General features: G+C 39.6%; 5 protein-coding genes and 1 pseudogene across 7 annotated transcripts; 5 read left to right on the top strand and 1 right to left on the bottom strand.

Moving 5' to 3' along the window:
* Positions 1 to 809: 809 nt before the first annotated feature.
* LOC111792257 lies at positions 810 to 2,982 on the bottom strand. Its single transcript, XM_023673613.1, has 3 exons — positions 2,459 to 2,982; positions 2,040 to 2,387; positions 810 to 1,536 (listed from the first exon to the last, which is right to left on the bottom strand). Exons 1-3 carry the CDS (start codon positions 2,840 to 2,842, stop codon positions 1,009 to 1,011), a joined length of 1,260 nt encoding a protein of 419 aa, XP_023529381.1. The 5' UTR covers positions 2,843 to 2,982; the 3' UTR covers positions 810 to 1,008.
* Positions 2,983 to 4,921: 1,939 nt separating this feature from the next.
* LOC111793742 (putative invertase inhibitor) lies at positions 4,922 to 5,558 on the top strand. The gene has a single exon (XM_023675769.1). The coding sequence runs from the start codon at positions 5,000 to 5,002 to the stop codon at positions 5,471 to 5,473; it is 474 nt and encodes a 157-aa protein (XP_023531537.1). The 5' UTR covers positions 4,922 to 4,999; the 3' UTR covers positions 5,474 to 5,558.
* Positions 5,559 to 6,298: 740 nt separating this feature from the next.
* LOC111793800 (protein NEN1-like) lies at positions 6,299 to 10,238 on the top strand. The gene is made up of 6 exons (XM_023675848.1): positions 6,299 to 6,848; positions 6,944 to 7,101; positions 8,041 to 8,087; positions 8,175 to 8,238; positions 8,378 to 9,045; positions 9,883 to 10,238. Exons 1-6 carry the CDS (start codon positions 6,566 to 6,568, stop codon positions 10,118 to 10,120), a joined length of 1,458 nt encoding a protein of 485 aa, XP_023531616.1. The 5' UTR covers positions 6,299 to 6,565; the 3' UTR covers positions 10,121 to 10,238.
* A 417-nt stretch (positions 10,239 to 10,655) lies between these two features.
* Positions 10,656 to 14,271, top strand: LOC111793799 (two-component response regulator-like APRR1). 2 transcript variants are annotated; one of them, XM_023675846.1, is made up of 6 exons: positions 10,656 to 11,513; positions 11,638 to 11,799; positions 11,895 to 12,028; positions 12,285 to 12,473; positions 12,784 to 12,877; positions 12,961 to 14,271. In XM_023675846.1, the coding sequence occupies exons 1-6, from the start codon at positions 11,339 to 11,341 to the stop codon at positions 13,836 to 13,838; spliced, it is 1,632 nt and encodes a 543-aa protein (XP_023531614.1). In that variant the 5' UTR covers positions 10,656 to 11,338; the 3' UTR covers positions 13,839 to 14,271. The 2 variants fall into 2 exon arrangements, with proteins under 2 accessions (XP_023531614.1, XP_023531615.1); XM_023675847.1 differs by having other exon boundaries at positions 11,372 to 11,513; positions 11,615 to 11,799.
* A 408-nt stretch (positions 14,272 to 14,679) lies between these two features.
* Positions 14,680 to 16,437, top strand: LOC111793370 (annotated as a pseudogene).
* Positions 15,931 to 21,388, top strand: LOC111793802 (probable xyloglucan 6-xylosyltransferase 5). Of its 2 annotated transcripts, none has more exons than XM_023675850.1 (2): positions 15,931 to 16,174; positions 16,406 to 18,216. In XM_023675850.1, exon 2 carries the CDS (start codon positions 16,580 to 16,582, stop codon positions 17,987 to 17,989), a length of 1,410 nt encoding a protein of 469 aa, XP_023531618.1. In that variant the 5' UTR covers positions 15,931 to 16,174; positions 16,406 to 16,579; the 3' UTR covers positions 17,990 to 18,216. The 2 variants fall into 2 exon arrangements, with proteins under 2 accessions (XP_023531618.1, XP_023531619.1); XM_023675851.1 differs by adding an exon at positions 21,020 to 21,388 and having other exon boundaries at positions 15,932 to 17,916.
* Positions 21,389 to 21,756: the final 368 nt, after the last annotated feature.

Raw genomic sequence — 21,756 nt, 5'->3', positions numbered from 1 at the left:
CCTTTCAAGTAAATGTTGAACCAACCCCTGGGTGGGGTAGACTCGTCACTGCTTTTCTTTCTTCTTTTTGGCTCTTTTTGCGTCTAGTTCATTAGCGGGGTTTGATTGGAGACAACAAAATTATCGGTGATATCGAACGGTCAATACAATTATGATGTGGATGTCATGGATTCCGAAACAAAAGTATCCGACCAGCACATCTTTTGATACCAAAATCAAAGGCGTAGCCTCGTAGGATATTATTCACAAGACAACCATCTTTTTCTCTCTCTTATCTCTCCCCAAATAACGAGGTTAATTGCTACATTTTTCAAACCCTAAATCAGTACACACCAAGGTAGGTGTACATGGAAGCATGTGCTCGTGGCTCCAAAGACTTAAATAGGAACCAAACTTGGCTGTATCTGTTAATGTTTGTTTAGCTCCGTATCTTTCTCTCTCTATTTTTCAATACCAAATCATTAAAGATGATTGATTACACGTGTTTGTTGATGGAAAATTTTGAATTAATTAATAATACAAACAAAACAAACACCCATAAAAAGCCCAAAGAAGAATATTTTCTCTTTTTCTAATTTGGCCATTGAAAAGACTAGGAGCTGCCGATAAGTAACGAATTAGAGCGAACAATATTTGATCTTCCTAATTTTCCCTCTCTTACAAATCTTCCTTACAAATATCAAAATATTTGGAGGCTATACATATTAATTTTATCACTATCATTGCTGTTCAGATAGCACTTAGTTACTCCAAACCCAATAATTTTTTTTTCAAACTCTATTTTGAAGCTCAAAAGCAAGAGAGAAAAAAAAAAAAAAAAAAAAAAGGAGTCAACAATAAAAGATCTTGTTGCAGAGAACATAGGCACAGGCATACGCACAGGGAGCGTCCCAGTGGCGTCTAGTTCAGTGTAAAAGAGGTGCTGGGATTAGGATTTAGCAGACAAGTTGTTATGATGATGTATACAATGAAGTAAAATGAGTGATTAGCAGGGAAGGCGAGCGATGGTCATGGAGAATGAGACTGAGAGTGCGAATGAGAGTGTGAATGAGAATGAATGGTATCAAAAGTATCAGCGGGAGGAATGAAGTAATCCATGCTGAGGCCAGCGACATTGAACATCACATCGTCAATGCTCCAAACCTCTTCCATCCGGGTTCTGCTGAATTGAGCTGACATTTCCCCAAACTTGAAGACGGTGGCAATGGACCTGCCCCGATGAGCGATGAGGACCCCGTCCACATCCCTGTAGTCTCCGATGCAGCTTCCGATGGTGGTTTCCCAGTAGACGGCGTCGCCTTCCGTCTGGACTCTGGTCAGGTGAGAGTCCTCCAAGTACACAAGCACTCCGCTCTTCTGGCAAAAGTAGCCGTAAAGCACATGCCTTATCACTTCCGCAGGCCCCTCGTTCCTCTCCATCACAGCCTCCCGCTCCGCCGACACTTTCAGCACGAAGCAATCGTTGTCCCCGATCCGCTTCTCCCCAAGGCATTGTGCTTTCTCGAACAGCCTCGCCGTGCTCTTTGGGTCCAGCCCCTACCAAATAAGAAATCAAAAGGTTTGAATTTTTAACCGTATCTTTTATAATTTAGTGGCGTGGGAATTGGAAGAAGAGTGAATGAAAGACAAGCAAAAATCAGAGACATTTGGGGACCCCTTTGGCCCCCTAAAGACGAATGGAGAGGCGGAGCAAATCCCAAGACGGCGGAGTGACGTCACAGTAGAATCAATCACGTGCCGTCCATTCCCAAAAACCCGACTGTCGAAAAAGCACAAGTGGTGGGATAAAGCAGGGGACAGTTTCTGTATGATTGTCAGCTATTTCTTGGGATTGTTCATTTGTTCCACACTCTGTGTTCTTTGTTTGGTAAAACCATTTTTGAATATCTATACCCAAACCCCACCAATTCTTTTTTTATTCCTCGAAAAAATAAAAAGTTTTGTACAGAGATGAGAAGATTAATGAAGAAATGAACAAAATATGAAATGGGTTTCAATTAGTTCATTAGGAAATGAAGTTATGGAGTATAATTCGTTACCTGAACGATGCGGCGGAGAGGTCGTTGGGGGCCTTTGGCGGCGTGGGTGCCGAGCCAAGGAGTGTGACGCCAGACGGTCTTGCCGTCGCTGCCGGCAACCACCTTACTACCTCCGACGACCAATTCGAGGGACCACATCGCCGGCATCATTTGCCAAAGAACAAAACAGCCATTGTCCTCAATTCTTGTCCCGACGGTCTTGACAGTTTTGCCTGAAGAAACCTCTGTTTCGCAGCGAATCATCTTGACGCTTCCGGTGGCGTACATGTTCTTGGCACACTTTTGCTGTTTGAGACATCCGGTGGCAGCCAAGTATTGTTGTATAATGTAATGAGCCACAGACGTTTCCTGGAATCGAAACAAAAAATAAATCCTCGTAAATTTAACAAAATTGTTGGAGACGAGATTCGAACACTTACAAGAGGGGTATCGGCATCGTCGCGTGGGAAATGGGGGTGTGGAGCGGAGTGAAGGGGAATGGGAGCGAGTGGGCAGGCGAGGACGCCAAGCAGAAGCTTCAAATCCAGGGAGTATTTGGAATTGGGAACATTACTAGAACTATTGGTGAAGGAAGTGGAAGGAGGGAGAGAGGGGAGGTTGCGCTGGATCTTGAACCAGTCGCGGAAGAATTCCCAATTCGAAACAGAGTCTTTCTTGTTAGGTTCTTGATCTTGGAATTGTGGAGCAGGCCCTTCCATCAATGGAGTCAGCGGCTGTGAGTACCAAATCGCCTTTCTCCTCGACTTAGATGAAGAAGAAGATGAAGATGAACCCTCGCCGCCAATCACATCCGTCGTCGCCATGCCCTTTTAACTTCCACCGAATACTATCAACTCAACACTAATTCTTCATATATATTCCAGACGACGTTATTGCCGCCGCGAGGGAGGATCTTTTCGCCGCCGGTGAAGGAATGCGCAGCCGCTGGAAAAAAAAAAAAAAAAAAAAATNGAACAGAGGGAAAAAAATACTGCCGTTCACGACGGAGGAACAGAGTTCGTGCGCCGTCGCCGGAAAAGGAAACAGCCGCTGAGTTTCGCGGTTCAGGTGCGACGTCGCCGGAGATCGTACACGATGAAGCTCTGCCGGAGAAGAAAACACAGTGAAGAGAGGAAGAGAGCGGAGGGGTTAAAAATAAAGGGTCTGAGCGCTGAGGTTTCCAATTTTCTTTCTTTTTATTATTATATTTTTTTTCCTTTACCCTTTTTCCTCCTCTTTTTTTTTTTTCTCTAATTTAAAAATCATAATAAAACTCCCAAATATTTTTAAATTCAAATTAACTCACTTAATTGCAATTTTTTAATATTAAATCTAAAAAATACTTCTAATTAAACTCAATCAACACTAAATGAACCCTAATCCTAATTAAAAAAAATTAAAATTTATAACAAAGGAGTAAGAAAAAGAAATTTTTTTATTAAAAGGTTAAAGGTATTAATAATTTAACGTTTTAAAAAACTTTTTAAAGGTAAGACATAATTTAAGGTTTTATTTTATTTTATTTTTATAAAATTTATAAACAAATTGGAAGGAGCCGAGTAAAAAGTGGGCATAAAGATAAAGATAAGCAATAATTGAAGAGGCAGGCCGTACGCAGCTTAGGACCCATTGGATCCATATCCATTTTGGCATTTGGGCTTAGCTTTGACCGCCTCATGGGCCCATTTGGCCCAAGCCCAACTCCTTCCCCCCGCTCCTAATGTTGACGTCATATCGATACACTAATTTATTAAATATTTAAGTTTATGAGCTAAATTATTATCAAATTATTACAAAATTTACACGTTTCACTTTAATTTTTTTTTTTAAATTTTAATAATATCATGTAAAAAAACCCTTATTACTATTTTTGGAGGGAGACAGTTAATAATTCGTTTAAAAATATGTTTAAATTTTTAAAAATTTAATTAATACCCTTAATTAAAAAAAAACACATTCAAAACTCTTAAACTTTAAAAATACTTTTATCATTGAAGACTACTTTTTAAAAATATTTATGAATTTTCAAAAGTAAAATTAATATCGTAAATGATTTTTGTTTATATATAACGATAAGATTATTTTTTATAAAAATTAAAAGGGTTAATATTATCTTTAAAATTGATATTTTTTTAACTTGGTGTTATATATTTTTTATTATTTTTTAAAGTTAAATAGTATTGGTGAATTTTTTTATTAAGAATTTTAGCCATTTACAAAATTTATAGGTTTTTTTTAGATAAAATATAAAATTTATTTTCACACATGTTCTAATAAATAACTAAAAATAGAAGGAAATAAAACCCGAATGCGTCGGCTTCGGCGTCGGCTTCGGCATTGGTCCCCACCTCTTTGACTTTTGTGGACTTTCCATTTACTTCTAAGTTAAGACGACGTAGCTTTGCAATAAAATTTAGTAAAATTAAACCTAATTTTTCAGCCTCATTATTCCCATTTTCTTTTTATTATATAAACACATTAATTATTCTTCACTAATTGTCTCTATCTCAATACAATATTTTCTTTTTTCCAAAAAAATTTATTTTACTCTTTTAAAACCATTTTTTTATACAAAAATTTTAAATTTTTATTCTATTTTTAAGAATAAAAAATATTTTTTTAGTTTTCAAAACTTAATTTAATTTTTTGGGTTATTTTCGTATATTTACTTGAAATAATTAGATTAAAAAAATATATAATTTTCACTAAATCTAGCCTTAGAAACTATCCAAGCATGGACCCCTCCCCTCTCACCCAAATTATAAATAAAACCTCGTGAGCTTAAAAAAAAACATAAACAAATAATTCCCTCTTTCAAATTAAATTAAACCCAAAAAAAAAAAAAAAAAAAAAAAAAAAAAAAAAAAAAAAAAAAAAAAAAAAAAAAATATTTTTTNATTTCCACTTTCTCTCTCTTCTTTCTCTCTCCTCTCCTTGTAATTCTTGTCTCCTCCTTCTCCCATGGTTCAACCCCTCACAACATGGTTCAAGAAACATGCAAGAAATGTGCAGCCACCACTCCAAATCTCAGCTACGCCTTCTGTGTTTCGTCTTTAGAATCCGATGATCGGAGCCGCTCGGCAAATCTCCACAGACTTGGGCTCATCTCCATGGATCTACTGCGCCACAACTTAACCAGCACACGACGTGAAGTCAAGAAGCTTTTGAGGAACAAGACATTGGATGGGTTCGTTAAGGCGCGTTTAGATGATTGTTTGGAGCTTTATTCTGATGCGATTCCGACGCTAAAAGAATGTAAAAGGGAGTATAAACAGAAGCGTTTTAATGATGCAAATGTGAAGGTTAGTTCAATCATGGAAGCTCCTTCAACTTGTGAAGATGGGTTTCATGAAAAACAAGGCGTGGTTTCACCGTTGACTAAGAATAATAAGAATGTTTTTCAGTTAGCTGCGTTGACTCTCTCCATCGTCAACATGAACATGCATCTTCAATGAAATTTTATGTTATTCCTCTCTTAAATATATGTGTAAGTTTGAACTTTTGATTCGTATCTATTAAGTCTTTCGTTCCTTGGATTATTATATAAAAGTTATGGTACTCGGTACATGCATGAATGGAAGCCACAACTAAACGCGATAAGTGTTCATATGACTTAATAATCCGAATAATCTAGATTACCCATGAAACCGTCCAAACCCACCTCTCTGTACTCTATAAGGAATGTGTTGGCATACTACTTAGTGTGTAGCTCTGAGGTCTAGCTTTGATATCATTTGTAACCGCTCAATCCTACCACTATTAGATATTGTTCGTTTAGTTTATTATGTATTATTGTATGCCTTATGGTTTTAAAACGCATCTACTAGGGAAAGGTTTCCACGGAATATTTCATTCTACTCTCCAACTGATGTGAGATCTCATAATACAATCCAACCCGAGTTAGATTTTTTTTGTTTTGTTTTGACTAGGTTTAACTTTTAGAAAACTGAAAAATTTGGTGGGTGGGTTGAAACATGGTTTGTCGGATTAACTCAACCAACCTGAAAATATGATTCACGACCTAAATTGACTCTACATTTAAGATTGCAATGAAAGATTAAAAATATTTGAAATTTGTAATTCAATGCAGTGATGTTTTGTGACTGGTAAATGTTTCATATTTGAGTTATTTGAGATTTGAGTCAATCGTAAATATAATTTTTTAAAAATAATAATTAAAAAGATAAAATTTAGACTATTAAACGGGAACAATAAAAGATAAAATACAGGTCGAACATTGATAGATTAAATGCATGATTTAAGGTTGAAAGAGGATAACTTAAGAAGAAGGAGAAGCGTGATTGAAGTTACAGTCATGTTACCTTTGGAATTGTTTTAGCACGTAACTTGGCCTTGAGGAAATGGCTAACTTAATCTTCCAATGGACTGTTCGTATCTCATCAAAGCGAGAGTGGAATTGATTCGAGGTTGATTTCAATGGCGTTCAGCTTAAGCTTCTGAGTGTTGTTCTCCTTATAATACCTTCATTTCTTCGCGCCTTCTTCTTCTTCTTCTTCTTCTTCTTCTTCTTCTTCTTCTTCAATTTCATGGATTCAATGATGGAGGATCGATCGGAGATTGCCTTCTTTGACGTGGAGACGACTGTTCCGAGGCGGCAAGGGCAGGGATTCACAATTTTGGAGTTCGGAGCGATTCTGGTGTGCCCTAGGAAGCTGGTTGAGTTAGAGAGCTATTCCACTCTCGTTCGACCCTCTCATCTCTCCCTCATTTCCTCCTTATCGGTGCGATGCAATGGCATAACTAGAGACGCCGTCCTTTCCTCCCCCACTTTCGCCCAAATTGCCCACAAGGTTTACAATATCCTTCACGGTACTCTCTCTGTTCTCTCGCGCGATGATACTTATATATCTTCCTTGATCATGTTATTGTGTGCCTGCGTCTGAGTTTCCAATATTGTTGTGTAGGGCGGATATGGGCAGGCCATAACATACTCAGATTTGATTGTGCAAGAATAAGGGAGGCCTTTGCACAAATTGGTATGCCACCACCACAACCCAAAGGAACTATTGATTCATTGGCCTTGTTGACACAAAAGTTTGGAAGGAGAGCTGGCGACATGAAGGTAAAAAACTCTTTCTCCTCTTGCATTCTTGCTGTGTTCTGCTCGTGTTTATATAAAATTCGAATCAACTTGAGCTAGGAGAGGGAAACGATTGCCAGCTAGAACGCTGGGCCTTGAAGGGGGTGGATTATAAGATCCTACGTCGGTTGGGGAGGAGAACGAAACATATTTTATAAAGGTGTGGAAACCTCTCCCTAGTAGATGCATTTCAAAATCGTGAGGCTAACGACAATAGGCTAAAGTGGACAACATGCTAGTAGTGGGCTTGAATTGTTATAAATGGTATCAGAGCTAGATATCAAGTGGTGTGCCAGCGAGAATGCTAGGACCTCACGGGGGTGGATTGTGAGATCCCACATCGATTGGAGAGTAGAACGAAACATTACTTATAAGGGTGTGGAAACCTCGCCTTAGTAGATGCGTTTTAAAACTGTGAGGCTAACGACAATATGTAACGGGCCAAAGCGGACAATATTTGCTAGGAGTGGGCTTAAACTGTTATAAATGGTATTAGAGCTGGATACTGAGGGGTGTGTCGGCGAGGACGACACTAGGGGGTGTGTCGGTGAGGACGCTGGCCCCCAAGGGAGATGGACTATGAGATCCCACATTAGTTGGAGAGGAGAACGAAGCATTCCTTGTGAGAGAGTGGAAACCTCTCTCTAGTAAATGCGTTTTAAAACCGTAAAGCTGACAACAATACGTAATGGGGCAAAACAAACAATATCTGCTCATGATAGGGTTGAGCTGTTATAAATAGTATCAAGGGGTGGATTACGAGATCCCACCTTGGCAGGAGAGGAGGACGAAACATTCCTTATAAGAGTGAGGAAATCTCTCTCTAGTAGACGTGTTCTAAAACCGTGAGGCCGACGACAATCGTAACGAGCCATGGATCTTCTTGATATAATGGCTTTTGACGTTTCTTTTCCACTGTAGATGGCTACTCTTGCTACCTATTTCGGGATAGGACAACAAACACACAGGTAACTCTTCAAACTTGCTACCAATTTTTGAACTTAAATCAAAGGAGCAGTTTCTATTTATCTGATGTTGTCTGTGTAATTCTCCAGGAGTTTGGATGATGTCAGGATGAATCTCGAAGTTCTAAAGTATTGTGCAACTGTCTTGTTTCTGGTAATCTATAAATTTAAAACGATTCATTCATTATTTGCAGTTTACATCAGCTCAGTAGCATTAGCTTTGCTCTTATATTGACCATTTTACGTTAGAAAAGCATGGTGGGTTAGAGTTAAACTGTTGTGTCTGGCTACAGGAATCAAGTCTCCCTGAGAACAATTTGGTTCCTCCAAACGCTGTTACGAGGCGTCGTGCTGGAATATCGTCTCGACACGGAGTTAGTTCGAATAAGAGTACTCACTCATCGAGTTCAAGGATATCTCTAACAGATGAACAAGGGGAAGCTCATCCGATATTATCCCTTGTAACTCGCAGCTCTGAAGATGGAACCTCAAATCTGGCTGAATCTGATGCAACTGAATCAGATTCTTTTAACATGAACTCTTTCAGTGACCAAATAACAGGTGAATCACTTGGAACAGACATCAGCATGGAAGAAGAACATGTCTCAGTATCTCCTGAATTCTTGGAGCCAGATCAGGTCTCTATTCCCTCCATCACTGCTTCTTTCATTCCATTCTTTCGTGGCAGCCAAAGAATACAAGTATTGCACAATGACGGCTGTTTACTGCTTCTTTGCAATAATCTGAAAGTTCGGTTTGGCATAAGCACAAAATTCACTGATTACGCTGGACGTCCAAGGCTGAGTTTTGTGGTTGATGTACCACCAAGTTTATGCAGGGTTCTTGAAGCATCTGATGGTGTGGCTCAGAGATTATTTTCAGATTCTGGCAGTGTCTCTGAGTGGAGGCCTGTCGTGGTGAGAAAGGATGGTTATTTCAACTACCCGACCACGAGATTACAGTAAGTCACACTCCCATCTGATAATTTGTGAGATCCTATACCAGTTGGAGAGGGTAATGGAGCATTCTTTGCAAGGGTGTGGAAACCTCTCCCTAGCAGTTGCATTTTAAAATCATGAGGCCGATAGCGATATGTAACGGGCCAAAGCGGACAATATTTGCTAACAGTGGGCTTAGGCTGTTACAAAAAGTATCAAAGCCAGACACTGAGCGGTGTGTCAGCGAGGACGCTGGGCCCCAAAAGGGTGGATTGTGAGATCCCACATCGGTTGGAGAGGGGAATGGAGCGTTTCTTGTCCGAGTGTGGAAACCTCTCCCTAGCAGACACGTTTTAGAACTTTGAGGTTGATGGTGATACGTAACGGCCAAAGTGGACCATATCTGCTAGCGGTGAGCTTGAGTTGTTACAAATGGTATCAGAGCCAGAGGGTGGATACCTTAGTCCCCCAAGGGGGGAGGGAGGATTGTGAGATCCCACGTTGGTTGGAGAGAGGAACAAAACATTCCTTCTATAAGGGGGGTGGAAACCTCATCCTAGTAAAAACACATTTTAAAATTGTGAGACTAACAACGATACATAATGGGCCGAAGTGAACAATATATGCTAGCAGTGACCTTGGAGTGTTACATCATTTGACAATGTATAATCCAACTACGATCAATTAACACTTAAATGAAAGAATTGTAGCATCAAACGAGGGAAAAGGAAGAGAGAAAAACAAGTCCAACATAGGATCTTCATGCTAGCTTGCTTCAAAATCCATTCATCTGCTATATAAGTTCATAAATTTCTGTCCTTGCTCAGTTTCTAATGGATATTAAATCTCTTCTTCCACAGTATTCCAAGTGCAGTAAGTGGAGATACAGCCATTTATGCTACAGAGATGTTGAAAAAGGAACCATCAGGTGCTGCACAAAGGCTGATATTCAATAGATTTGATGCTGCAGCTGCAGAGCTTGAAAGGTTGATCAACCCTGGCGCCATCTTAGATGCATTCATTTCCTTGGATACATATGACTATCAACAGAGTGCAGGCATTAGATTGGTAGCCAAAAAGTTGATCATCCATTCCTAGCATTGGTAAATACAGTTGTCCAGTTACTGAAGTAGCCCTGTTCTTATATTATGCTTACTTCACTTATTAACTTGTTCATATAAAAGGCTATAAACTCGGTATACGTGTCTCGTTATAATTATTTAGTCTTTTGATAAATTACGTGCGTTGTGATCGAAGTCCATAAAAAATAGAGTTCATTGCTAATAGATTTTGGATAAAAATATTAGATTAAAATCTTTTAAGAACGAAAATTAATACCACTAAACTTGTTTAGCGGTAAATAATGATTTAAATCATAAGTTTAGTGATGAACATTGATATTTGTGCTAAATTTATAATAAAAAAAATTGATTTTTTTAAAACTAAATTTGTAATTTAAAAAAAAAAAAAAGAGGCTTAAACAATTAAAATTAGAAATTGAAATTATAATTTTTTAAATACGATAATAATAATAAAAGGCAAAATAATTAAAATATTTTAGTGGGAAAAATTGGAAATACGCCATATAGATTCATTCCACATCTGGGAAAGATTTGTGATCGACGTGCCTTGTTTTCCATCTCTACCAAACTATCCGTTGATTTTATACTGAAAATTTGCTCTCCGCATTTTTCTCTCGCCGCTTCCTCTCTCTCTCCTCCACGTCAGACTCTCGCTAATCTGCGCCTCTCGACTCTCTTCGACCACCACCCACTCCTTTCGCAATCCCGCGATTGTCTTCCCTCCGCGCACGTTAGTCGCAAAATTCTATCCAGTTAGAGAGCTCCGTTTTGGTGCTTTAGTGAACTTTTGTTTCTTTTGCTTCAACAACACCGGTGATTTCACTTGATCGAGGTCCGTGTTCATTTTTCCGCCGCCATCAATGTACTGGATGGAGCCATGGAATCTGGTGGTGGTTTTTGTTTGACTTCTAATTCGGCTTTGAGATATGTGTTTCGTGATCCCTAATTGGGGTATCTGGTACTATCTTCTTGTGGTTGATGGAAGGGATTGATACATGCGGCCTTGTGCCGAGTTCTGTGTTTTCTTTATTTGTGGGATCTGGTTGGTTGCGCTGGTGCTTGGGGTTGGAGATTTGGGGTTGTAGCTTTTGGGGCGCGAACTTGGAACCCTAATGGGGGAAATGGGTTGCTCCAATACTGAATGTTTTCGGATGTGAATCCATGATTTAGTTGTTTTGATAAACATAGTTACTCTGTTTTGAACTGGCGTTTTGGGAGTTTTGAGCGGGTTGTGATGATGGAATGCAAAGAGATCAATTGCAACAAGGATTGTGGTGTTGGGGAAAGTAATAGGGGCGGTGGAGGAGCTGGATTTGTTGATAGGAGTAAGCTGAAGATTTTACTGTGCGACAATGACTCCAAGAGTTCACAAGAGGTTTTTACACTTCTTTTGCGATGTTCATATCAGGGTATGGCCTCATTTCATTGCTTTAGGTTTTGTTTCTTTCTCATTATAGATATGAATTCAGTTATTCGTGTATTGAACTTTTTTCTTGTTTTGTATAAGTAGACATGTGAAGTTTGTTTTTACAGTCATTTCAGTACGATCAGCTAGACAGGTGATTAATGCCTTGAATGCTGAGGGACCAGATATAGATATCATTCTAACTGAAGTAGATTTACCTATGGCCAAAGGTATGAAAATGCTCAAATATGTCACGCGGGATAAAGAGCTGCGACGTATTCCTGTGATTAGTAAGTGACTCAGGGTAGCTACCTGCTGATAGTTCCTGATTATTAGCCTTCTAATGGAATGTGATCCTTATTTGGCTTTGTTTTGCGTTGGTTAGTGATGTCAGCGCAAGATGAGGTATCTGTTGTTGTTAAGTGCTTGAGGCTCGGAGCAGCGGACTATCTCGTGAAGCCTTTACGAACAAATGAGCTACTAAACTTGTGGACTCACATATGGAGAAGACGGCGCATGGTTTGTCTCCAGCAACTCGTTTCATTTTCTCATCGTTTTCATTGCACTTTCTTATGATGTTTGTTGTTTTGGATCTGAATTCTTAGTTATGTCATAGCTTACTCTGAACAACCGATATTTCAATTATCTTTCATCTGGATATGAATATAAGGGCTCTGCATAATACAATTCCATTTTGTGCTTTCCCTTCGAGGACTCGATAAAGCCTTTCCCATTTTGTACTCTTACAAACTTCGTTCATCTTGTTTATTGGCAGCTCGGATTGACAGAGAAGCAAATTTTAAATTTCGACTTTGATTTGGCGACTTCGGATCTTAGTGACCGCAATACAAATAGCACTACTTTTCTCTCAGACGACACCGATGATAACACTCATAGGAGCATTAACCCAGAATTGGACATGCCCCGTCAGGAAGAATTGGACATGCCCCATCAGGAAGATATGGTTAGTATATTCATCTTCGTACTAAATCTTCAGGCCTATGTGCTATATTGTTCTTTTATGTCTTAGGAGTTGAGACTTTCTGATTCCATTTCAAATCTGGGGACTTCAGCATGGTCCATAAACCTTGTTCCCAAAGCCTTTTAAATTCCCTTTAGTTTGATAAACCCTGTGAATTCTCGGCAGTATGTTTATGATTTCTGTATTTCAATGTGAATTGCATCATGTTAGGCATTTTGGGAGGCTTGGAGCTTAATTTCTCTTATAAGTGTCGAATGAATCACCTTTATAAAGTTCCATATTTCCATTATAGTCTGCTGTTGCTGATGCCACTGCCATGGACCCTCCTGCGGCTGATTCATTGCAATTTCAGCCCAACGTGCAATTTATCGATGAAAACCATAACGGTTAGTACACTGTTCATCTACCATCACTTTTTTGTGGTTTATTTATATGTTTAGGCAATGACACGGATCACAACTATCTTCAGGCCCTAAAAAGTGTAAACTGAAAATCGGAAAAATCGGAGAGTCCTCTGCCTTCTTTACATATTGCAAACCTAATGCATTGAAAAGCAACTTTCAAGCACCACCTGCTCAACAATTGAGAAGGGAAGAGAACCCTCTATCATCTGAAACTGATCAACTGGTATCTACTGACCATTGTGAAACTGGAAATGCCTGTACAAGTTATTCGCAAGGAGATGGCTGTCGGAGTAGTATTAGTGTTCCTGATTCTTGGTCCATGGAGATGTCTAGCAGTCCCCAAACGTTCCAATTTTCTCAACCAATGAGCCATGATGAAGAAAAGTTATCTCAGGTGGTTGAGCATCCAAGAGACGAGTCTCGACCCGACGTTGCTGGATTACTGACTCAAACAAAGTATCCCTTTTATCTGCCTGGAGGCACGAATCAAGTTTTGATACCGCCGTCTACGGACTTCTACCACTGCAAGAATCAACATGATGGGCAAAATCATGTGACTGCAGCTGCAATGCCACAGTACAGTCATCTTCATCATTTCCCTCTTGCATCTGGGATGCCCCCATTTCCATATTATCCACTCAATATATGTTTGCAACCCAGTCAAATGCCTAGTTCTCATCCATGGCCGCCATCATTTGGAAATTCATCCTCCACTGAAGTGAAACTGAGTAAAGCTGATATAAGAGAGGCTGCTTTGATCAAATTTAGACAAAAGAGGAAAGAGCGATGCTTCGACAAGAAAATTAGGTACGAAAACCGTAAACAACTAGCTGAGAAGAGGCCTCGCGTGCGAGGACAATTTGTGAGGAATGGAGCAAATGTTGATCTCAACGGGCAACCTTCTTCAACTGGCAATGACAACGACGACGACGAAACGCTCTAAGAGATACCTTTCTAGAGTTCCAGGCACATGAGAGCAGAATTGTGTAATAAATGATAACCCCCACGAAGGGTTTTGCTGCGCCTGGAGGGTAATCAGAGCTAAAGGAAGAAATGAAAGAAGGTATCCAAGTTACCTTCTATATACTAATCGACTTGGTTGACACTCCCTGTGGCTCTGTTGGTGGGGATCTGAAGGCCTGAACAAATAATACAACTATGTGAGCCTTGCATCGAGATCACAAGCTGCTGGTCGATTTTGAAGATCATTCAGTTATTTATGTTTCTAATCAACAGTTCATGCTTACATATGAACAGAGGAGTAGACTTCATACTTTTCTGGAGAAATTTCTGATACCTGTAGGAATGTTTAAAGAGAGAACGCTTCCAAATTTTACATTGAAATGAATTTACCCTTCCCCTTAAATTCGAGTTAATTGGTTCCTTAAGCGGCTCATTTCCAAATTGTTTTCACTTGGTTTTACTGCTGGTCGATTCCTAGCCAATCAAGTAGCGAGATGAATTTATCCCAGAGAAGTGGTTAGAAATCCGGAGCGATACGATCAAATTCCATCATACAATTTGGGGACTGATTTACAGTTTAATTACTACGGTTCGTAGAGCTTGGTTATTTCGTCGGACATCGATCGGAGAATAGGGTGTTCGTCCACAGGAGCATACATCGAAGAAATCAAGGTAAGCGCCTTGTCCATAGAATCATTGCATATAAATTTCCAGTGTTTTAATGTCCTTGAAACCTCGGTTTAAGTTGGTCCCCTGAAAGCCGATTATGAGAAGTTAAGCCGTTGTTCTCCGAGCTCTGTACAATGCAATGCACGCACGCCATGTGTTCGACGATATTCCGCCGAGAATATGCGTCTCAGAATCGCTTATGCTTCCATCACTCCACCGGTTACAATGGAGCTTCTGTGCTAGAACTGTATAAAGTAGTTTCATGCTCGATCGGTGGGCTAGATCTTTTGCTCCCATCACTCCGCCGGTAACAATGGAGCTTCTGTGCTAGAACTGTGTAAAATAGTTTCATGCTCGATCGGTGGGCTAGATGAATTGGAAGCCAGTCTGAACAGATGTACAGTATCCTTGACATCTTCACTCGTTACCCGGGTTATGGATTCTTGCAAAAACGAAGCTCCCACTAGAAGAGTGCTTAGATTTTTCTTGTGGTCTCTCAAGAATTTGAAACATGATTGGGTAGATGAATTGCATCTCTATAAGCAAGAAGGATACTGAAAGAAATGAAGTCTGATGGAACCATGCCAGATTTGTTCTGCTACAACACTTCCCTTAGGTGCCTTTGCAAGCATAATCTTAAGAAAAATCCTTCAGGTCTTGTGCCTGAAGCATTGAATGTGATGATGGAAATGAGATCCTATATGATTGCCCCAAACTCAATCAGTTATAATGTATTGTTGTCATGTCTTGGTAGGATCAGGAGAGTGAAGGAATCATGTAGAACCCTTGACATGATGAAACGATCTGGTTTTCGACCCGATTGGGTTGGCTATTATCTTGTGGTGAGAGTTCTGTTCCTGAGTGGAAGGTTTGGGAAAGGGCACGGGATTGTGGACGAGATGGTTGATCCCGGATCGAAAATTCTACTATGATTTGATTGGTATTCTGTGTGGAGCTGAGAGAGCAAATTATGCACTTGAGCTGTTTGAGAAAATGAAAAGAAGCTGATTGGGAGGTCATAGTCCAGTTTATGATGTGCTTATACCAAAGCTTTGCAGAGGAGGTGATTTTGAAATGGGCAGGCAACTGTGGGAGGAGGCCATGGCTATGGGTCTCAAGCTTGGGTGCTCAGTGAGGCTTTGGATCCATCAATCACCGAGGTTTCAAGCCAACAAGAAAGATTAATAGCAAAATTCTCGAGGAATACAACAGAGGCTGAGAAGCAAAACGAAGCTGCAACTGAGAAAACAATAGCAAAGGGAAAGAGAAGTAAGAATCTATCTTTGAAATAACTTTTTGAGTTTTTGCTATCAAACCAAATCATGTGTAAGTTATTTTCTTGTCGATTAATATTGTTGGGCTAATTCTAATTTTGTCGAACAAAAAAAGAAAAAACCTAAAAATTCTGAGTGGTGACAGAAGGAGCTAGGAACTTGGAATTTGTGTAATAGAAAAAACATCCCAATAATCAGGAAACAGTGGATCCAATCACGGATCAGACGGATGCATGTGCCGTATGAGATTTACATAAAATCCATCAGACATGAATTATAATCTTTATTTAATGACATTAAACTTCTAATCATTCACAGAAAGTCCTTCAATTCAACGCAGTCGGTGTTCATTGTTCAGACAAATCTCTCCATTGTCTCTTCTTCTTCTTCCTTTTTTAGCTGTTCCTTATCTATCACCACCATGAATTGAATTGAATTGAATTGAATTGAATTGAATTGAATTGAATTGAATTGAATTCATCGCCATTACCCATTACTGTTCTCTTCTTCTTCTTCTTCTTCTGCTACCTCTTCCCTCCATGATTGTCCCATTTTCTGTCCCACCTCTTTGATTTCTGATCTTGCTGACATAATTGAATTGCAGGAGACGAGGTGGAGGAGAGAGCTGTTGGATAGAGGGGAATAAGCCATTTCCCTCATGACCATATCCCCAAATCTTGACAAGAGGAGACGGAGGAGTTTTTTGTCAGATCTTTCTGTATACGAGTGTTCCTCAGGTGAGAGTGTGAAAATTTTGTAGAGAGAAGGGAGAAAAAACATGGGACAAGACAGTATATCGGCGCAGAAGAGAATTGGGAGTGGAGGCAATAGTTTGCCCACCACTGCAGCCACCACCAACGACAGGGGAGGCCGTACGATGCCCGGAATTCCTCGTGGCCGTCAGATCCAGAAGACTTTCAACAATATCAAGATCACAATACTCTGTGGCTTTGTCACCATCCTTGTTCTTCGTGGCACCATCGGCATCGGCAACCTTGGCAGCTCCGAGGCCGACGCTGTAAACCAAAACATCATCGAAGAAACCAACCGGATACTTGCTGAGATTCGATCTGACAGCGACCCCAACGACCCGGATGATCCTGCCGAGACCGAAATCAACCCTAATGCCACTTACACGCTTGGACCCAAGATTGCGAACTGGAATCAGAAGCGAAAGGTTTGGCTTGATCAAAACCCACAATTTCCAAATTATGTTAATAAAAGAGCTAGGATCTTGCTTGTTACTGGTTCTCCTCCAAAACCTTGCGATAACCCAATTGGGGATCATTATTTGTTGAAGGCAATCAAGAATAAGATTGATTATTGCAGGCTTCATGGGATTGAAATAGTATACAATTTGGCTCATTTAGATAAGGAACTTGCTGGGTATTGGGCCAAGTTGCCACTGTTTCGGCGATTGATGTTGTCTCACCCTGAGGTTGAGTGGATTTGGTGGATGGATAGCGATGCTTTATTTACTGATATGGTGTTTGAGATTCCTCTGGAAAAATATGATAACTATAATTTGGTTGTTCATGGATATCCTGATTTGATGTTCAACCAGAAATCCTGGATTGCACTAAACACAGGAAGCTTTTTGTTTCGGAATTGTCAATGGTCTTTGGATTTGCTGGATGCTTGGGCTCCAATGGGACCAAAGGGTCCGATTCGAGACGAGGCTGGCAAGATTTTAACTGCATACTTGAAGGGCAGGCCAGCATTTGAGGCTGATGATCAGTCAGCTTTGATATACCTATTGCTTTCTCAGAAAGATCAATGGATGGATAAGGTGTTTCTTGAGAATTCATACTATTTGCATGGTTATTGGGCTGGATTAGTCGATAGGTACGAGGAAATGATCGAGAAGTATCACCCTGGATTAGGCGACGAAAGGTGGCCATTCGTGACGCATTTTGTTGGTTGCAAGCCTTGTGGTAGCTATGGAGATTATCCAGTTGAAAGGTGCTTGAGTAGCATGGAGAGGGCTTTTAATTTTGCTGACAATCAGGTGCTCAACCTGTATGGATTTCGCCATAGGGGCCTTTTGAGCCCCAAGATCAAGCGAATCAGGAACGAGACAGCCACTCCATTGGAGTCGGTTGATCAAAACAATATNTTGGAGTCGGTTGATCAAAACGATATCCGAAGGCATGTTCTTCATCGAAGCGATGCACCTCCGACCAAGTGAGCTAATCACTTGTGTGATTTATCTGTAGATGATGGTGTTATACGTCAATTCATCCATAGCAGATATAAAAGGCTGGTAATTGTTCATACCCAAGTTTGTGTTTTGCTTATTTTTTCTCGTCATTTTGATTGATACTGCGTTTGAGAAGGATAGAGTGGAATTCATTCATTAACTTAAAAAGATAGTTATTCAGCAATGAATATAGCTACTTTGTTTCCATCTCTTTACTGATACTTTTGTTTTGATCTTCTCTTGAGTTGAAGCATTACTGTTCTTGCCATGTATTTAGACTTGGCTCATATTGATTGATATCAGTATTGTGCATTCAAATATAAGCCAGAAGAGTTTCCAACAAAGCCATATGGCTTATAGATACTCTGTGAATTCCTGATAATTTTGTGAAGATATGGATTTGTAGCAGCATGTTCCTGATAATTTACATGTATTTCTTAGTTGAAAGAGTAGATTCAAATCTACAAATTCAACAACATTCCTTCTACGAGTGCCTTTTATTTCTTTCTTTTAACCGATTAAAAATGCTTTATCAGCTTCTTATTCTTTCTATCTCTTTTCCACTCTCACTGAACTAAGAAGTATGAATATTGTAACAGTCAAGTCTACTACTAGCAGATAATGTTCTTTTTGGGCACACTTACGATAGAGGAGGTTTCCAGACCCTTATAAATAATATTTTATTCTCCCCTCCAACCGAACCGACGTAGGATCTCACAAATATTCTCTGTAAATTTCGGTTAGTTTGTTAGGACAATTTTCATTCTTAAAAACACTTCAAAACAAGTAGATAACACGGTTAGAAAAATGTAAGTGTTGAATCCAGATTCAATATAAAAAATCAAAATTTCGATGTTAATTTCATCCCATTAAACTTCATAATAAAAAGTATTACAATTTTACTAAAATTGTGAAAATAATTATAATAATCATTCTCCAAAAATTTACTAATGATCTCAACAAAAAATTTAAATGAACTATGGAAAATCTTCCTAAATTCTTTTTTTTTTTTTTTTTTTTTTTTTTTTTTTNTGTTTATAATTCACTAAATACACATCATTTTTAAAAATAAAATATTTTTGAATTATAATTTGCAAGTCAAAAGACATTAATTACTGAAGGAAATAAAATTTCAAGAACTGTCATAGGTGATGAAGGTTAAGGTAAACTGATTCAAACAAAACACGTACCAAAGTTTGAAAACCAATTTCAGGAAATTATGAATTTGTGTTAAAAATTGTTCTAACGAAAGTAGATTTTATTTCCTAATAATATAGAACCCTATTTGTTATAAAGAAACAGTGGATCCAATCACATCTCACACAAATGCATATGATATTATCATAAAATCCCCTATACTTATCTGTTTCCCTCTCAAATAACATAAAAGTCGAATCATTCGAAGAAACCCCCTCGATTCAACACACAGTCGGTGCTATTTTCTGGGCCAACTATGTTCTCCTTCGTGACCCATCGCCACCCTCAACTGATGACATACTTGAATTGACGCTGGAGAGAGCTGCTGGAGAGAGGGAAAGAGCCCATTTCCCTCATCGCTCATAGCTCCAAATCGTCGTAAGGTAAGAGGATAGAGAGAAGAAGAAGAAGTATTTTGTCAGATCTTTCTGTTTTTCGAGTGTGAAAAATTTGTTGAGAGAAAAGGAAGAGAAGAAGTATGGGATTAGACAATATCAATATCTCCGCTCAGAAGAGAACCGGCGGTGGAGGGAATAGTTTGCCGACCACTGCTGCCACCGCCAACGGTAGGAGAAGCCGTGGGTTCCCTGGAATTCCACGTGGCCGTCAGATCCAGAAGACTTTCAACAATATCAAGATCACAATACTCTGTGGCTTCGTCACAATCCTTGTTCTTCGTGGCACCATCGGCATCGGCAACCTTGGCAGCTCCGAGGCCGACGCTGTAAACCAAAACATCATCGAAGAAACCAACCGGATCCTTGCCGAGATTCGATCTGACGGCGACCCCAATGACCCTGATGATCCTGCCGAGACTCAAATAAACCCTAATGTCACTTACACGCTCGGACCCAAGATTGCAAACTGGAACCAGGAGCGAAAGGTTTGGCTTGATCAGAACCCTCAGTTTCCTAATTATATTAATAAAAGAGCTAGGATCTTGCTTGTTACTGGTTCTCCTCCAAAACCCTGTGATAACCCAATTGGGGATCATTATTTGTTGAAGGCAATCAAGAATAAGATTGACTATTGCAGGCTTCATGGGATTGAAATAGTATACAATTTGGCTCATTTAGACAAGGAACTTGCTGGGTATTGGGCCAAGTTGCCGCTGATTCGGCGATTGATGTTGTCTCACCCTGAGGTTGAGTGGATTTGGTGGATGGATAGCGATGCTTTATTTACTGATATGGTGTTTGAGATTCCTCTAGAAAAATATGATAACTATAATTTGGTTGTTCATGGATATCCTGATTTGATGTTCAACCAGAAGTCCTGGATTGCACTCAACACAGGAAGCTTTTTGTTTCGGAATTGTCAATGGTCTTTGGATTTGCTGGATGCTTGGGCTCCAATGGGACCAAAGGGTCCGATTCGAGAAGAGGCTGGGAAGATTTTGACTGCATTCTTGAAGGGCAGGCCAGCATTTGAGGCTGATGATCAGTCAGCTTTGATATATCTATTGCTTTCTCAGAAAGATCAATGGATGGATAAGGTGTTTCTTGAGAATTCATACTATTTGCATGGTTATTGGGCTGGATTAGTCGATAGGTACGAGGAAATGATCGAGAAGTATCACCCTGGATTAGGCGACGAAAGGTGGCCATTCGTGACGCATTTTGTCGGTTGCAAGCCTTGTGGTAGCTATGGAGATTATCCAGTTGAAAGGTGCTTGAGTAGCATGGAGAGGGCTTTTAATTTTGCTGACAATCAGGTGCTCAACCTGTATGGATTTCGCCATAGGGGCCTTCTGAGCCCCAAGATCAAGCGAATCAGGAACGAGACAGCCACTCCATTGGAGTCGGTTGATCAAAACAATATTCGGTGGCGTGTTCTACATCGAAGTAACACGCCTCCAACCAAGTGAGCTAATCACTTTCTTGTGTGATTACCTGTAGGTGATGATGTAATACGTCAATTCATAGCAGATAAAGGCTGGCAGCAGTTCATACAAGTCTGTCTTTCTTCCCTCTTCGTTCTGAGAAGGATAGAGCATAATTCTTTCATTAACTTAAAAAGACAGTGTTTCAGAAATGAGTATAGGTACTTTATTTACCTCTCTTTACCGTTCTTTTTTACTTTGATTTTATTTTGAGGAGTTGAACGTTACTATTCTTGCTTTGTATTTAGACTCGATCATATCGATATCAATATTATGCATTCAAATCTAGATCAGAACTTTTTTATTTCTGAGAAAGGCTGTTTAGTATATCTAATCCCCAAGGAAGAAGAATGGGGGAGAAGTTTGCCGTATGGCTTTGATAATTAAAGTGCTCATAGCCAATACTTGTTTAGCTGGTACTTATTAATTATGTGTTCATATGGATCTGTATGTGAATTTTGCTCATCCGATTGATATCTGATATTGAGAAACTGCAATGCCAATATGCAATGTTTGCTCTAAATGATGTACCATTTCCATCAGTTTGGTTACTATGGTTGCAAAGCTTAGCCGGTTCATAGGCAAGGGAAATGAAGCATTCCCTATAAGGGTGTGGAAACTTCTCCTAGTAGTTGCATTTTAAAACCGTGAGGCTGACGACGATACGTAACGGGCC

Source organism: Cucurbita pepo, chromosome LG04 (assembly GCF_002806865.2).
Source record: "Cucurbita pepo subsp. pepo cultivar mu-cu-16 chromosome LG04, ASM280686v2, whole genome shotgun sequence".
NCBI lineage: Eukaryota > Viridiplantae > Streptophyta > Magnoliopsida > Cucurbitales > Cucurbitaceae > Cucurbita > Cucurbita pepo.
Note: the sequence above shows the minus strand (reverse complement) of the source record. Positions and strands in the feature narration are given on the sequence as shown.